Source organism: Manis javanica, chromosome 6, assembly GCF_040802235.1.
Source record: "Manis javanica isolate MJ-LG chromosome 6, MJ_LKY, whole genome shotgun sequence".
NCBI classification, from domain to species: Eukaryota; Metazoa; Chordata; class Mammalia; order Pholidota; family Manidae; genus Manis; species Manis javanica.
The window spans coordinates 42,169,430-42,187,757 of record NC_133161.1 but is presented as its reverse complement, the minus strand read 5'-3'; the positions used below and the strand labels follow the sequence as shown (position 1 = coordinate 42,187,757).

At 42.4% G+C, this 18,328-nt stretch overlaps 1 protein-coding gene across 3 annotated transcripts in view; it reads left to right on the top strand.

Moving 5' to 3' along the window:
• BMPER (BMP binding endothelial regulator) overlaps nt 1-18,328 on the top strand; it is a 230,076-nt gene that overhangs the window by 110,928 nt on the left and 100,820 nt on the right. For all 3 annotated transcript variants that reach the window (XM_073238615.1, XM_073238614.1, XM_073238616.1), the window contains exons 7-8: nt 14,600-14,699; nt 17,778-17,887. In XM_073238615.1, the coding sequence (XP_073094716.1) occupies nt 14,600-14,699; nt 17,778-17,887 (210 nt within the window). The remainder of the gene's footprint in view (nt 1-14,599; nt 14,700-17,777; nt 17,888-18,328) is intronic.

Genomic DNA, 18,328 nt, shown 5'->3' with positions numbered 1-18,328 from the left:
TCAGGGAAATGAAGGGCTAGAGATGGGTGTGGATTTCATGTTCTTTTGACCTGTGCCTCTTTAAAATGCCTCACACGTGTGGAAGAGAGGCACTGGGAAGTGTGCTGAGTGGACTGATTGCTCCCAGCCTGGTGTCCTTGCCTGATCCCCGAAGCTCCTGCCCTGTTTATTCTGTCTAACCTAGCCCAGGGCTGTCTCCCTTGTGGTTCATGAAGTCCCACCCAAAGGGAGCTACAGGAGTAAACAAGGCTTTTTCTAGGACCTTTCTTTCTTTCATTACCGCCTACTGAAGAATCTATTAGGTTTCTATTTGTTTACAATGTGTCACCTCATTTAAGGCCACCCAGAGACAAGGACTGATGGGAAATTTGCTAAGTGAAAAAGACAAGAAAAAGACATGGCTGAAATATTCCTCAGCATATCCTGCAACTACCCCTTTTAAAGGCACGGAAACCACATGTGCCACATAGTCTGTCTGGGGAATTTGTAGTTAGCACGGTTTTCAGAGGCTGTGGGAGGTGGAGTTTTCATGCTATGGTATTTATAAATATTCCAGAAATGCCAGGCATTGGTAGGGTGACCTAGTTTATGGCATTGGAAAAGGGCCATGTGGAAGCCTTGAGTTCTTTTTCTGTAGTAAAATGTGCAAAGGTTCTGAAAAATCAAGACAGTCTTGAAAAACAAAAACAAAAGCAAATGGGACTTCTGAGATAGCTTGTTGGAAGAGTGTCCTTCCAACAAACAAACAAAAAACCTGTCTAGTGGTTTTTGGACTCTATAAAAATATACTCTTAAGTTGAATTTGAAGAGTTTATTACCTAATGCAGCATTTATGGGGTTTGGGAAAAGGCTTTGGGGAGCAGATTGTTTGCTCAATTAAGGAATATTGATTGCTCAATATAAGGACTTGTTTAACCAAAAACTGTTGCCAAGAAATTTGTTTCAAGGAGGATGGAGGAAGGACCCTATGGTTAGTTGTAAGTACTTGGGAGAGATGTACAGGAGTATATTGAAGTAAACTAGCATGTTCCAAACTGTGTTTCTCACTTTACTGTCCAGAATATGTTCATATGCCATGACAAAAGGGTTCTTTGGTCAAATAAGTCTGAGAAACACCATATCCTATATTCTCCCCATTGGGTATGCATATGCATTAAAGGATAAGGAAAGACCTTCACTGAAGAAATCTATTTAACTTTAACACAACCTGACTCATTTCTTTACAGGAGTCATATCACATGAGGTAAACATTGGTGTGTCTTGTACGGAACTGTCATTGTTTTTCACATCTGGCTAACTCCTTCCTCAGGAAAAACAGCTGGCTAGGGCTATGACAGTTTGCCTGAGGTATTCTGTGTGCTAAATTCACAGCCGTCTATTTCATCCTTCCTTCCAGACCATCTAGACCAGGTGGCTTGTGGTGATGGTGCCTATCAATACTGTTTTTTACTGAAAGAATATTTTAAAAATGTTTATACAGTGGGCTACTATATTGGGGTTGCCTCCTGTATTCATAGGAAACACCAGCCTATTTGTGGCTGTGGACCAAGGAGAGTGCCAGCATGTGTTACTTTCTACAGTGAGATGAAATGATCATCTCCCCCAGCCTTGAAACACACCCCTCCCTAGGAAAACAAACATTTGCAAGTTTATTTTATAAAATCTGCATAGGACTTGTATAAATATATTGTGACAGCAGCTGTCATACTGCATGTATCAAGAAAGGGCTTTGAAATTTTATGCAAATACATGGGCAATGTATACACTACTGTACACCCCAAAGACTACCCCATGTGTTCCTGTTGCCAAGAAAAACACAATGTTCTCCAACTAATTCAGAGGGAAAGTCACCATAGCCCCATACCTTTCACAGCCTTGTTCTTCTGGCCAGTGAAATATGCTATGATATCTAATCCTAAAGATAGCAGGCTGGGGTGAGGGTGCTGAAGGTTCATTTTTATCAGTCACTTTTATCAATCAAGTACTGTGCTGGGCACATGAAGCCCTTCACTCCTAAAATTTTCACCCCAGCTTTGTGGGGAAAATGGCATTGTTTAGTAATAAAGCAACCAAGACTCAGATTAAATGAATTTCCCAAGGTCACACATTTATTCATTTATGGAGCTGGCTGGGATTCAAAATTAATTCAACCCTAAATGTTTGTTGTTTGTAGATACTAATATTTAATGAGCACTTATAATGCATGAAGCTCTGGGCTGAATCAAGCTTTACCTCCATTATTTTACTCTTTACATGAACTTTGTGAAAAACATCATACTGTTATTTTTCTTAACATACAGGCAAAGAAATAGAAACTTAGAGAAGTTAAGTGACTTTGGTGCAAGGTAACAAGGGATAGAAATGGGGTCAGAAGGAGCCTTTAACCCCAGGGGTTTCTTTAAACCATGTGGGTTTCCAGTTTTTCTTCTTGATTTAGAATCTGGAAGCTTTCCTGGTTTGTACTGAGCTTAAGGCACCGATCTGCTCATGACTTCACGAACTAGGATTTGATACACATTTTAAAAAGTCACTGTTTTTCCTCAAATTCTTGCTCCATCACCCATTATCTGGAATTTGGGATCATTTCCACATTCATGGATATTGTTATTTCTACAACTCTAATTGGTCAAATTTGGAGTTTTGATAATATTTCAGTGCAGAGACCTCCTATCTGAGTATTACAGGAAGGAAACTGCCTCTTTACAAAGATTTGTAGTTTTTTGCCTGTAACATTGGAAAACATGCATAACTAAGGCTCTTTCTCTCCATTCCTGTGCACCCTTTGGAGCTGGGAATATTTGAGAACAGAATGAGAGATGGCTAATGGCTCTTTTTAGAATGACTTAAAATTTTTGCCATGTACAATTTCAGTGCTGGTACAGCTCCTTTCATTTCCAAGTTCTAAAAACTCTTCTGCTTTTTGAAGTAAAACCTGTTAGCCCCTTGGAGAACAATGGATTTTGAATCCTTCTCGTCTTGTGATTGCCTGAGTTTCCCCACCATGGCCTGCTTTATTCCTGCCATAATTTTCCAGGCAGAACTGATCCAAGAGAATGGGGCACTTGTGATTTCAACGTTAGCCTGCCTGGCAGGGTTTGCAGATGAGGGACCAAGCATTGAGCCTAAAGGCTGCCTCAGGCTGGACCAGTTAAAAGGCCCAAAAGATCACAAAATCATCATTGCATATGAATGTCCACAGGATGTATTTTAGGTAAAATATAGAACATCAATGTAAGTGTATTTTCTCCCTTAGCAGTTTCAGAGGGGGAATGGAGACATTTTGTTTTGGAGTCTCATCCACAGTCTCTGCACTTACCTTATCAGATAGTTACTTAGAACAATAAAAGTTTTCTGTCTTATCTAAAGTTGAGAGACATATTTCACTGCAAGGGCAGTATCTGTGATCTACAAACTTGCAAACTTGCCAGACATTCTTCAGATCACAAATATATGCATACAACCAATCAGAACTAGCAATGTTCTGATCCTGAGCTGATTGTATACTTTGAGCTACTTGTATATGTCAGTTCTCTGAACTTGGTAACCATATTGAAGTACTGCTTGATAAGGCTCTTTTTAAATAACACAAATCAGTTTGAAAGTGGTTTTCTGATTTTTTTTGTCAAAAAAGAGCTGGTTGTTCCACCTGACTATGTACATTTTCATGTTGTCTGTTTTCAAGACACTGCCATCGTCCTCCAGTTGGCTTAGGATATAAAATGGTGGATATCTCTGAACCACTGCCTCCTTAGTCCTGGACATGTGCCCCCAAAACATCCCCCTTCAACACTGGTCTATAGAGAGGGCCCTGGGTGTGTTCTGAGCCACTTGTCTCTGCTTCACTTACCACTAAAAGTCCTGATGGCTCTTTTAAGTGTATCGGGTTTGCCCTGACTTCCACTCCAGGACGGCCTGCTACGCTTCTTCCTTTAGCTTCACAGGAACCATGGAGACTGTCCTTGGTTTCCACTGAAACGTTTACGGTTGTTTGGCAAGCACTTGAACTTCTGTCCTACCTATGGCCTAAAAAACCCATTCTGTATGCTGTCTATCCTGTATAATCTTTCTGTGACCTTTTCAAATAGATTCTGTTGTTTAGGTAGAACATTGTTTCCATTCTTTTTAATAAGGTTAAGGATTTAACTTGGCCATTCCTAGCTCTTCATCCTTGTTGGAAAATCCTATGGGGTTGCTAACATGTTGTCACAATTAAGGAGCTTGTTGTCCCCTGAGACCCTGTACGTGACCAGGCAAGCTGCCCATCAGCTGCTCTCTCACTGAGGGACCTGCTCCCTTCTGGCTGTGCACAGAATGTTCTGGCCAAGATTATAAGATAATGCTCCTGAATCTGACCTAATATTATTCCAGGAGAGGCTTGATTTAATATAATTTATTACTTCTCCAAGAGACCAAGCATTTTCTCTTTCTGCCTTGCCAATATGTGAATCCATCTGTCAGAGAATATACCTACACCTGGGCTGTCAGTGCTATTTTACCCTGCCCAGTGCAGGGCACTGGTAGACGGTCTTCCTAACAAGTCAGAGTTCATGATAGAGGAACTGTCCCTTCCCTGGACTGGATAGGATCCCATCTTCTCCCATGTCTGCCTGTTTCCTCTGTATAGCATGGCCACTGCTGTCACAGGCATTTCAATTCTCAGCCTGACATGGCCACTACTTCCACCTTCTTTGATCGCGCCTTGCCACCCATGTCCTGGAGGCCTCCAATGGGAAAGCAGGAAGCAGGAAGGGAAGTGGGAAGGACCAATATCCCTTTCCTTTTCATGTGTTTTACTCAATCATAGGATTCCCAAATTGGTGGGGCCTGTGCCTGAGCATTTCACAGAGGTTCCCATGGCACAGTTCCGCAGGCTTTCCTGTCAGCAGCTTCCTCCAACACGGGCATCCATGGCATGGGATGTGGATGAGCTGAGTGACAGATGTCAGGTTACAGTCACAATAATGCCTTCCTTCTGTAACTAGGCTCAGTGACCGGGGATTCTGTTGTGCTGCATCTTTTCCTCCCTTACGATGGGATTTTTCTTGCGAGAAACCAAGCAGTTGAACCTCTCCCTTTCCCTGGACTTGCCCAGACACTGAATGCTAGCTTTGGCTCAGACGGGGACGCCCCACCACAGCTGTTTTCAGCAGCATGTCTACTTCTTTCCCTTTGATCATATTTGTCCTAGATTATGATCATCCCAAGAGCTTGCCAAGATTGGCTTGCAGGCTGATTGTCTCAGAACACAAACTTAGAATTGGTTGATAAGACCAATACCCAGAGGCATCACTGGTTTGAATGAATGGTGCCAGAAACCTCTATTTGGTCCCCTGATGGAGGCCAGAGTGTTCCTAGGACTCTATCATATTATACATATGACATTATAGATTTTCTTAGAATTATAGGTAATTGTCCCAATACAAAATAGAGAACTGCACATGGCAATGTATACCAAACATAGATCTTGAAATTTTTCATGTAAAGACCACAGTACCTAACACAGAGAGACTTAAGTGTTTGTTGAATGGGGGAGTGAAAGCCGTAATGCTGTGACTAGTCAAATGCTGTTTGGAAATTAAAGTTTAAGTGTAATCTTATTTTTCACTAGTGTGTGCAGGTATACTATGTTTAGGAAATATTCCAGAGACTGCTAAATATAATTTGGTCAATACAATGAGAGGATCCAGATATATCTTAATTAAGACTAATTCATTTCAAGCAACAGATATTTTTGTGCCTCAGGAAACCTCCCTGGAGCACAAACATTTTTGAGTTATTTTGAGCTAATTGATACCCAATGAGTAGGTGTTTAACTGAAAACCAAATGCTTCTGATGTTGCTGTGGTCTTTTTGTAAAGCTAGGAAGACAGAGATGCTTGTGGAAGAAATATGAACATGGCTTCTGCCTCAACCTAGTTTGGGGCAAATGACAAATCTAAATGAAACATTATGGAGACAAAGTAAAACAATAAACATATAAAGCATGTTGTATACATAAACTATTTTTGTTAACCAAAATGTAAAGTCACCAAAAAGGTTCTGGAGAAACCATTCATCAGTGATGCTTGGGTTCCTGGCTTCGGGCATCAGTGTTTCCGGAGACTTTTGCCTCCATCACAGGCCTTCACGGGGCTTCCTTCTTAGTGCATATCCAGCTCTGCCATGGTGTAGACAAACCAGCGAACATGAAAAATGCCCTTTCTCCTGCACAATAGTGTTATTTCCTTCCTTTCAGGAATGGTTCTTAACTCACAGGAGGTGTGAGTTCTGAATGATTGCTCCTTTCATCCCCCTGGAAGTGGGCCAGGCTGTAGATAAAGCGTTTGATGTGTCAGCAGTAGGCTTGTAACAGCTTTGAGTACTTACATGATGATGAAAGGTTGAACTTTGATAAAAATGGCAAGAAAAGGAAAAGGGCTCATTTTCTTTCTTTTGCTCTTTTTTATCGGGTGGTGGTTGAAAAACATCCTCCCGGGGTGGTCTGCGAGGTCTCTGGGAATCTGAAATATTAGGAGGGTGTTCTCTTGCATTTATTTGTTTATCGATTGTTGCAGAGAGGGAACACCCGTGCACCAGACACAGTAGGACCAGATTCACAGGGCCCTCATCGCAGGCCCCTACTGCTCTGCTCAGTGAGCCCTGGAAAGGCTATTGCATTCCCCAGGGTGGACCCCTGATGTCCCAGCGTCCTCAGCACTTGCTGGCAGATACCGAACAAACTGGCTGGCCAGTCTGCCCTGAGCCTCAGGCTTTCCTCGCCCGCGGTTCCCTGGGCACTTGTTCAGAGATCTCAGCTGAGCGTGGGCCCATAACGTGGGCCCGTCTTATCTTCCTGTTTCTAAAATAGATGAAGAAAGGAGTCAAATATCTGTGGAAACCCAGCAGCAGTTGAAAATTGTCTCAAATGGCCTCCCAGTCTTACCAGGGATTTGAGCGTCTGCCTGTGTGGAAAGCTGGGTTTGGGGAAAATGAAGAATTTATAAAAAAAATTTCAAAGTCAAAAACATTATAAAACAGAAAGAAAAACCCAAACCTGCCGTTCAGCTAAGTGACGAGAAAGAGCTAAGAATGAGGATTCAAAGAACAAGACAGACAAATTGTACCTGTAAGTATTTGAGGCTTAAGCAAACACAATACTGAACCCTGTTTTTAAAATAGTTTTAGTGAAGCAATAGCAAATGTATGTCCATCACCTATTTATTTATGAATCTAATATATTTTTCACAAAACTTTGGCCCTGAAGTCCAGTGCTGTCTCCAAAGCCGGGTTGGGCCCACTTACCTCTGCAGCTGCTAAAAGCTGACCTCCAGCTGCACTGTCAGTGGGAGAAGGCCTCACGCTGTGGTGCCGTGCAAACCCCCTGCTGAGGCCAGTGCAGCCATGTTCCTATAGTCTTCTGCAAGCATCTTTGAATGTATGAGCACAGTCAGTCTCTTTGGGTGTCATCTGGCCATCAATGGACATCAAAGTATTTATGGGGCTTGCCGGCATGGGCCAGAGGATGACTGATTTGGGGGGTTTACTGGTCCTCAGCAGGGCTGGTGTAGTGCCCTGAGAGGCCTGTTAGCAAACAGAACAGTTTTCCTATTTCATTAACACCCAAAAAGTTGCTCCTGAGTGTTACGATATGCCTGTGACACTAAGGAGAGGGTGAATGAGATAAGAAACTCGGATTGTCTGGTTTGAATGTCACTCTAAAAGGTAGAGTGAAATAACTAGAGTTAAGCAGATGAAACTAGAGAAGAGCAGACAAGAAGAAGGTGTGAACTTGTGCAGTTCAGCAGCCATGTGACTGGGATTTAAATGGATTATCTTTTCCTTTCTGAAAAACATGGGAAAAACTAGCTTTTTCAGAGAGAGAAAGGCTGATAGAACAGGTTGTTTTAGTGTGCTGTGGTGACAGAAGCCTGAAGTACTACATGTGGGACTGCACAGTGAGATTGTCATTTCTTTAGTAATAATCGTGGTAGGCAGAATAATGTGCCCTGGGACACCCTTGATGTCCATGTCCTAAAACCCAAAACCTGTTATTTTATATGGTGAAAGGGTCTTTACTGTGACTAAAGTAAGGATTTTGAGATGGGAAGATTATCTTGGATAATCTGGGTGGGGGCCCTCTTACAAGAGACCTTATAAGAAGGAGTGGGAGAGGTAGACCCGGAGGAGGTGTGATGGGATGAAGGGCCAGGGATAGAGTGATCTGAAGATACTGCACTGATGGTTTGGGAGATGGCGAAAGGGACCTGAAGCCAAGGAAGGCGCAGCCTCTAGGGGCCCGAAGGGACAAGGAAACAGATCCTGCCCCAACTCTGCCCACACCTTGATTGCAGCCCCAGGGGACTGATTTCAGACTTCTGACCTCCAGAACTGTAAGATAAGACATGCGTGTTGTTTCAAGCCACTAGTTCTATGTGATGGTTTGCTACAGTAGCAACAGGAAGCCAAAACAATAACATGAACAACAATATGATGGACTTTGAGACATCAATTGATGGGAAAAATTGAAGGAATTTGTTTCAGGTTCGGTTCTCAAGACAGGGCATTGAGTCATGGTTCTGTGAATGGGTAGGGATGGAGAAAGGGTTTTTGTTTTTGTCAGCCTACTGGGTACTCCTCAGGGGTCACTGTTTGCTCAAGGTTTTTATGAGACAAAATCTTGGTCAAGCTTTGCTGACATGTCCTTGATTTTCCATGTGTGGAACCAAAGTTGAGCTTTATCACTTAAAAACAAAAACCTATGTATGGCGTACTGTTCAGATTCTTAAGGTAGAAAGCAGGATCCTCACAGCTGGGGATGACAAAGCACAGGTGCCTTGGTGACCCTGAAAGCAAGCCCATCAACCTCAACCCAAACTACTCTCCGCCCCTGCTCCTCACCCCCTCTTCCTCCACAAATCTGACTGAAAGTGGCCTCCACACCCCAGAGTGGTGACATGAGCCCTGGCTGTCCTCTCAGAGAGAATGCCTTCACTTGGAAAATGTGCTCCATCCCTCAGAACACAGGTCTTGACACATGCAAAGGTATGATGTACACTATCTTCTAGAGGAACAAGATAAATCAGCCTTAATCCCTGCTTGTTGGAAGCTCGTGTTCATGAGGCATTTTGCAAAATGCAGTGCCTTGCACGGCAGCATGCAGTTCATCAGGGTAAGTCATTAAAAATGCTCGAACTGGGACTGTGGCTTGAGAAACACTGGTCTCATGCAGTGGTTCTCGATGGGGAGTGATTTTTGTCCCCCACGGATATTGGCAATGTCTGGAGATATTTCTTTTTGTTATAACTGGGGATGATGGGTGGTAACTGGTATCTAGTTATAGAAGTGAGGGATGCTGATAAACATCCTTCAGTTCACACAGGACAGTCCCCTAAAACAAACACTTATCTGACTCCAAATCTCCATAGTGCCAGAGTTGAAAATCCCTGTTCTAGTGGGTGAATCTCACAAACACACATACAAACTATTTTACCATAGTGGTATATAAATACATGTCAATGTAGTGTGTGTGTGTGTGTGTGCGCACGTGTGTAGCTTTATACTACCCCCCTCAGTGGGCTCCTCATGCACTACATTTTGGGGTGTCCATTCTCCCCTTGTCCACAGTACTTCTGCTCACCTGCCACCCCTCCTCTGCTTTGATTTCCACTTCTGCACTGGCCAAGAACAGTGAAGCCAAGTACCAAGACCTTTACCCCTGGAAGTAACTGTCATGCTCTGAAACTTTACCAAAATACATTTCTAGGTCAAAGAGAGGCATGGCTAAAGGCATTTGTTTCTTCTTGTGAAGTTTTTGACCAGATTGTAAGTTAAGACATGCATGTTGTTTCAAGCCACTAGTTCTGTGTGATGATTTGCTACAGTAGCAACAGGAAGCCAAAACAATAACATGAACAACAATATGATGGACTTCGAGACATTAATTGATGGGAAAAATAAAAGGAATTTGTTTCAGGTTTGGTTCTCAAGACAGGGCATTGGGTCATGGTTCTGTGAATGGGTAGGGATGGAGAAAGGGATGGGGAAAAGCAGTTCATTGGGTGCTCTGCTTACAAATCAGCTTTGCACCACAAACTGTTGTAACGTTAAGAATTATGGGTCATACTTAACTCTGTACTCAGTATTTCTCCCCTACACCAGCCTCTCCAGTTTTTCTCTCCCCTTGTTCCTACCTTCACCTAGAATCAATGAAGATCTTAATTCTCTTCAAAGGATTGAACACTGGGGGGAAAAATCCATCTAGAAGGTGGTTGAGTGCAGCTCATTGGTTTATAACTAGTTAGAAATGCACTGCTGTGCTTCTTCCCCACTCTTAGGGAGTTGGGCTCTGCATCCTGGTCAAGGGATAAGGGCCACGTCATATGCTGCAGGATGGTTTCCAGCCCTCAATTCTCAGCGGTCCTCAGGGGTGGGAGAAGCATGCTGTGTGCACATGGCTGTGGTTTTATCATCTTGCACTCATCACTATATTCGGGAAGATAGATTTCTATTATGCAACAAGACTGCTGCTTTAGGGTAAACTTTGACACAAAGCAAATGTGTTCTTGACTGAATCAGCTAAAACAAAAAATAATTGGGCAGAAAATAGGTCTGGGACAAATTTCATGTCTTCCTTTTAAAAACACCTACTTTCAGAGAAGCGTTTGGTTATGCAAATAGAACAAATGATGACCTTAAGGAACAAACCTGCCTTTCCCATGAAAGGCAAATAGTGAAAAGCATTTCACTTACCACTGAACTTACCAGTACTATGAAGTTCTCAACATTCCTTTTCTTACTGACCAGATGAGAATATAGCCATTATTCCCTCTGTATTTTAAGCATTTAGAAAATGTCAAACATTGTATAAAATACACATGATCCTAGGAATCCTACCAGCTTTAAGTTGAAGTGGAGTGTTGCTTAATGAGGTATCAGCACCGACAAACAGTTAGTACCTAAAATATGCAAAACTCAAGGAGATACAAAGGTAAGGGTTTGCATATAGCCCCAAACTATGCAATCCATCAGCATCCTGTAATTCAAGTCATCTGGAAAGGTCACCTGGTTTCTAGAGCTCATTAAGTGTGGTGGCTCTTCCTTTCAGTCAACAAATTTTCACTGATAAGTTTCCTTGAGCCCATCACTCTCCTGAAGGATATTAGGCTCAAAGGACTGGTCCTTGCCCCCATGGTGGCCTTGCTTAGAAGCAAAACCAGTGTCATCTTGCAAGGTTAGCCTTTTATGTATGTGTCAAAACTATAGGCGAATAGATGAGAAAAGAATAGATATGCAAATATGGAAGAGGTTACTGGTAAATGAAGGCTCTAGAAGTCTTTACAGATGAGAAGGGGCTTGAAATAGACCTTGAATAGTGTAGGATTTCCATGTGGGTCAATGATAGTGGGACAGAGGGAAAGAGTTATGTGTAAAGAAGATGGAAGGCATAAAGTATGTTTGGGAATAATAAAGAAATAATATACACTAGCACCCTCTGTGTTGGTGTTGGGAGGAAAGGAGATTATGGATATTTTGGCAAAGTAGGCTAACTGTGGTAATAAAGAACTAATGCCTCTGAGTGTTAATGCAGTATAATTTATTTCTTGCTCATTTGAAGTTTCACTACAGATACTTAGTTGGTGACTCAGAGAGGCAGGCTCTTTCCAGTGTTCTACAAAATTCTTGATGTTTCCGCCATTCAGCTGGCTATCCTATCTGTCCAGTAGAGAGAGAAAAATGAGAATGTGGAACATTGACATAAGAGATTTTTATGGATTAGGCCTAGAAGTGTGTTATATTATTTTCATCCACCTCTTGTTGGTCAGAAATGAGTCATAGGGCCACACCTAAATGCATGGGAGTCTGGGAAATGTAGTATTGCTCTGTTTCTGAATTAAAAAGGAACAGATTTTAGTGAGCTCAGAGTCACTTCTACACTGACTTTTAGGTTGAACTTAATCCTGACTGCAGTGGTAAATCATCCTCCACTTTAGCATGGGGGCATGCTGATGGGTAATGTAAGTTCCATAAAAAGAGGGATTTTTATATGTTATATTCACTGCTGTATCTCCAGCATATGGTAGACCTTAAACAAATATTTGATCAAATAATGAAATGATGGATGGATGCTGTGTAGAAGTCCTGGACTTACTGAACCTTCCAGGAGGGTTTAGTGGAAGTGAATTGAGTCAAAAAGTCAATTAGAAAGTGATTGTGATAATCTTATAGAACCGGAGTTAGTGCAGTTACAGTAGGAATTCGAACTCTTTGAGAAACAGAAACGTTTACTTCTGCTATTTTAACTTTTTTAGTTTACAGCATAGCCACAGCTTATAGTTCAACCAGAGTCCCTGCTGAGTTGAAATCATAGAAGCAGGTTGTGGGCCGAAAGGGCCTGGGCCTTTCTTTGGAGGTACTAATTGGAATGCAGCCTCGGGACTTGGGCTATGCCACAGTGCTGCAGCCCAAACAAAATAAAACTTCACTAAACCAGCAAACCCGGATTGGAGGTCAAGTTACTTTAACGGACTCTTGGGAAACACAAACTGCTGTTGTATTATGTATGCAAAATTCGCTCTTTGACCTTATTGTAAGGAAAATTATCAGGGTACACACAAGCTCTTGCCAGCTTTCCAAAGTGTTGGACAAGTTAACTCCTATGCAATTATGCAATATTTTTTTTTAATTTTAATTTTAAAATATGCTTAAAAAAATAGATGCTGATCCAACAAGAACAGAGAATATCGATGAAAAGAATACGTTGTCTGTGCACCTAAGAGAAGCCAACACACAGGCAACCTGGGGGGGCCTGAGGCTTCAGGGTTTTAGGAGGTTGCTTGCCCATGAATTTCTTTGAAATGAAGAGCTAAGGGCAGCATTTTGTCCTCCCTCTAGATTTGACATTTGCAGTTTATGTATAAGCTGGGGCGGGCCTCAGAGCCTGACCTAAACTCAGGTTATGGGCCTCTGGGGTCTGGTGAAAGGCCAGACTTTAGGATTATGCAGAGTTAAGTGAGGAACCTCACAGAGAATAGCCAGGGATTCTTAGGAGATTTTTCAGTGATTCTTGCTGATCTGGAAATAATGTAAAAACAACAGAAGAGCTTTTTGCGGTATTTTCGCATGTTCTCTATTGGTTTGGGGAAGAATCCAACCTGAAAGTGGCTTAAAAATAATAAATATTTAAAAAGACATAATGTGCCCTACTCTTTTTGCCCATCCCTGCCAAAAAATAAACTATAATAGTAATAAAAATGGCAAGAACAGGAAGGGAAAGTAGAAACAACAGGCGACAGCAGTGTGCTAGGATGGGAATCAATGTGATCCAGACGGCTAACGTCTGGTGTTACTGAAAGTGGTGGAGGTGTGAGGAAATGCCATTAGAGAATCTTTCGCTTTCGAGGCCCAAGACTCTGAGGCGTGAGTTCATTTCCTGAGGCCTCTTGAGATATAAATCACTGGCTTGAGATGTTTACCTGAGGGTCTACTGGTTTATTTTCTAGCTCAAATCCCAGCAAAGCCAACCCATTGAAATTCCATTTGCTTAGTGACCAAATTTACTGATGTTCTAAAAAAACAAAAAAATATTCATAAGTTTGATAGCAACTCATATTGCATAGTTTTGCATGAGGATAGTTTTTGCATGAGCCTTGCAAAATTGTTGGATGTAAATTAACTGGAAAGTACTTTTTTTCTTCTCTGCCCCAGCTTTCTGAAGATTGAGTTACAAATTGCTAAGGCTGGAAACAACAGGCGTCTCTGCTGAGGGATAGGGGAGGGGGAGCCAGTGTATTGCATCTCTGCATCCTAGGGAGGAGAGGGCTACTGATGGGCAGAGGAAGGGGAGAGTGCTGACACAGTGCAGGAAGGAATGGGTGTCAGAGGCAATGGGTGCTAGAGGGCAGAGAGGAGCAGGAAAGAGGGGCAGGGAAAAGTCTGAAGGCCCTAGAACTTCTCACATAGGCCGTGGGACTCTGCTAGTCCTTTCAACGTCATTCATACACTTTCTACACAGTGAAGAAACAGGTCTGGTTAGCTTGGTGAATTCAGTGGAATGTTTCTGAACATATGTTTTCATTGTATCCATTTCCAAAAGATTGGCTGCTTCCTCAAATCCGAATGTTGAGCCATTCTAGCAACACCTTTAAGCTGGGATGGAAAGGGAAGCCTTCCTGAAGGGAGATATCTGAAGAACCCATAGGTAGTTAGGGGTCTGGAAGAGGAGGAAAAGTCTCATAAAACCTAAAGGGTTCCTATGCTTGGAGGCTGGAAAGAGACCAGCCTGTCCTGGTTTGCTGGAGACTTCCTGGTTCTCGTATTGACAGCCTCAAATCTCAGGTGAACTGAGACGGTTGGCTAGTCTCTAGGAGGAAAAAGCTAAGTGTGGTGGTAGCTGGAGAGAGGGGGTGCTGTAGTCATCTCTTTATGGGCAGTCTTTCTGCAGGTACAATTTATAGGCCTACAGAGAAGAGTAAAAGATGCTTGGGAGAAATTACATGGATCGAGCAGTCACTCCAGGGACCTAATACCAGGGAAGGCCCTAGGTATGTCCCAGATACCTCGATTATACAACATATGTGCACTTACTTTTCTAAATGTACTTTTCTCTCTCTCTTTTCTTCAGGGAGGCAGGACACAGTGCGTGAGAGAAGTCTGCCCCATTCTCTCCTGTCCTCAGCACCTTAGCCACATTCCCCCAGGACAGTGCTGCCCCAGATGTTTCGGTGAGTGACTGTTCAGGTCAAAGAACAATGGAATTCACTTTCAGAATTTCTGCTGAGAGTCTTCAACCACACCGTTACCTTGAGGTGCTCAGGTTGTCCTATCTCACGGCTTGTTAGACGACCGCTGCTTCCGAGCACAAGAGTACAAAGCGTGCAAGGGGTTTCTCTCTTTCCTGAGGCCTCCAGAGACTTCTACTTTCTTGTCTTCTCTTGTGTTTGTAAACCTGGTATACCAGACAATCACAGATAATCCCCCAATGGGGAGAACAATAGTGAGGAAACTATCTTTAATCGGGCACATGGTGATTTGGAGGAAATGTATTTTAAAAGCATGTGAAATAAACATAAGGAGGAATATAGATTAGTGTTACTTTCAGAGGCAAAAGCATGCAAGAGGGTCACATGCCAAAGATGAGAGGTTTGAAAGGGAAAAATAAATCACCAGCAGAAAAGGAGGATTAGTTATTTTTTATTGAGTATTTACTATGTATTAAGCACCATGCAAAGATTGTATGCTTTTCCTCATTTTATTTTCTTAAGATGCTGTGATATATAGGTGCTAAATATGTAATTCTCATGTGTAACATAGGTGCTTTTATTGGTTTTTTTGTCCTGAGAGGAAAGTAGATTCCTAGAAGGAGGCACAGCTAGTGAGTTATAGAGTTGACACCTGAACACAAGTCTCTTTGATTCCGAAGCCTACGCTTTCACCTGCTGCAGCTCAGCTCCACCAGTGACATGGAGAGCAGCGTGCACATTGCCAACCGAAAGGAGACAGCCAATGGTAGAGGCTCTGTAGAGCAAGAGCCTTTGCTTTTTGTATAAGCCATATGTCATCTTCTTCCATATGACCTTTAGGTTCTTAAGTTAGTTGAGGTGAGACTAGTAAGATTCAAACAAAACTAGCCTGACCCATCAAATGAATACGATAGCACACCCAGAAGCCCCCCTGGAATCTGTAGGGAGCCAAGGTTTTCCCGTCACCCCTGGCTTGGTGTTACTGCTCCTCTTGTTTCTGTCTTTGCTCCCTTCCTCTTCCCCCTCTTTCCCTTCCTCCCCTCTGCACCCTCACTCTTCTTTAGCATCCTTTGGGCATTTCAGGACACTTCCCCTGTGGTCTCTTCCACTTCTGTGGTGCTGTCATATCAGGGCCTGTGTGGCAGGCCTTACTGAAGGTTTGCAGTCAGTGAGGGTGATTACTTTACAGCGCAGCTCGCTGAACAACCCCAAGTGGAATATTTAGCTCCCTTTGTTCTTCATAGGTCTTAGCTGTTTTGCCTTGTGGAAAGTGTCATTGTATGAAACACATGTAGATAAAACTAGGGAGAAGGCAAACCAGTTGATCACAATTTAAAAAAATTGCTCAGTTAAAGCAAAGCTACTTTTAATTTTTAAAAGACTGGAATATGTCTCTGATGGATTAATATAGAGGATAGTATTTAAAGCAGTGAAAAATGATTTCAGCATCATTTTTGTAGTAAATATGAAGGAAAATATGCATAGGGATGTTTCTTATGCCAGAATGTCCTAACACCCAGGCGAGATGTGACCAAGGTGATTCTGATTGGGCGGGTGGCCTGCACACAACTTTCTGATGCTTTAGGGTAAGGGTAGGGGGGGTTCCTAGAAGAAAATCTAGAGAAAGGATGAATTTTGTATTTTGGAGGCAATCCCCTAATTTAGTCTATAAATTCTCACAAACTTCAAGAGCCTCAGGACTAGGGTGCACACAGAAGAATGCCTGTCTTAGTTGGGGTATTAATACTTGCTAAGTGCAAATATAGTCATTATGCTTAATTTTGTTTTAACCATGAAAGAGTTTTGGTTGTATGGTTTAATAGCAACATTGGAGACCAAGATAGTGATATGTCACTGGGAAGAGGTATTATTGATACCTTTTTATGAGTGAACTAAGTGAGGCCCTGAGAAATCATATTCAAGGTCATCAGGAGGCCCTATGTGGGACCCAAGTTACAACTCACTGCCATTTTTGAGAGCAAGGTCTCAACTAACGATTCAATTCTGCATCTACACTGTATCTAACCCTTGAGCTTGGCTCTGATGGGATGACAGCATTTTTGCTGACTTCCAACTAACAGTAATTCCATTAACAATCCATTCCACTAACCATTCTAATTCTGAGAATAACATTTAGTCTGTGTTTCTAGGGATTTTCAGCATGTCATTGGACCTCTTGATAGAGATTGCTCTTAATCTTTTTATAAGAATAAAGAGGGTAGATGAAAATCTGATGAATGACCATGAACCTTTGACTTCTTTTCTCAGCCCTTAAGTAAAGTAACATTTCAGGGATGTTTTTATGTGCTGCAGGGAGTAGAAACTCAAATACTGAAAGAAGGGAGGAAACTGGATTGTACTCTTTTGGGGGTTGCTTCTTTGGCCCTTGCAGTCACCAGATTCTCACATCAGGGTAAACCAAGCTAACTCCATAGAGATGGGATGCCTGTGAGGCGCTGCCCTCTGTCTCGGTGCACTCTGACTCAGCGTCATCCGTATGCCATGGACTTGTGGTGGCTTCAACAGAGATGCTATGTCATTCGTTCTTTTTGCTCATTCTAATCCTTCTTGGGATATCTTGACTCCTCCTGTCTCCTCCCTGCTAATACGGCTTTTGGACAATTTCACTGGTTTTTTTAAGCTGCAACTCAGGTAACATATCCTCTCAGAGTGTTCTCTGCCCTCCCTGACCCCACAGTTCTGAGATTGGCTTCTTTCCTGAGTTTACCATATTGTTGTACTGAAATCATCTTTTGTGGGCTTGTCTCCCCAGTAGGCTATGAGCTCCATGAGGGCAGGTCTGTCTCATAGCCACCTTGATTCACTATGATGGACATGTAATAGAGATTTGAACTGAACACTTTTTTAACAAAAACTGTCTAACAAAATTAATGACTCCTGGGGATCCCCTGGGAACAACTGACCCAAGCCTCTGTTTTTGTGCATCAGGTTTACCTGGCCTTGTGAGAATGTTTAACAATTCTGTGATATCATTGCTGATGACAGAGTGGGACATCCTGGCTTCTATCTTCTTTATAGTATACCATTGCTTCCCTCTAGGTCAGAGGAAAGTGTTTGACCTCCCGTTTGGAAGTTGCCTCTTCCGCAGTGATGTTTATGACAACGGATCCTCATTTCTCTATGATAACTGCACCACATGCACCTGCAGGGTAAGGTGGTTCTGAGGGGCCCTGGTCCAACTAGGGTAGCTTTTTGGATCTTAGTGTTGACACTATAGCCCAACATGGTAATGTATGATTTATTGGAAAGAGGTATTACTGATGCCCTTTCACATGAGAAATCATGCTCAAGGCTGCAAGGAAGGTCAAACATAGGATCTAAGTTACAATTTGCCATCATCTTCCAGGGACCAATAAATTGGCTCTGGGTGGTGAGAACTAAACTCTGACAGGATGACCTGAGGCTCTTTTTAAAATCAGACAAATACACATGGCAGTGATCTCTGGCTCTAATTATCCAAGATGAATTCTCTGACATATTTGGCAATAAAAATGGCTTTAATCATATTCAAGAGGAAAGAAAGGCATGGATTTGCAGCTCATCACAAAGACAAACCTGGTAGTTTAGTAAGAGAGTATTTATATGTTGCT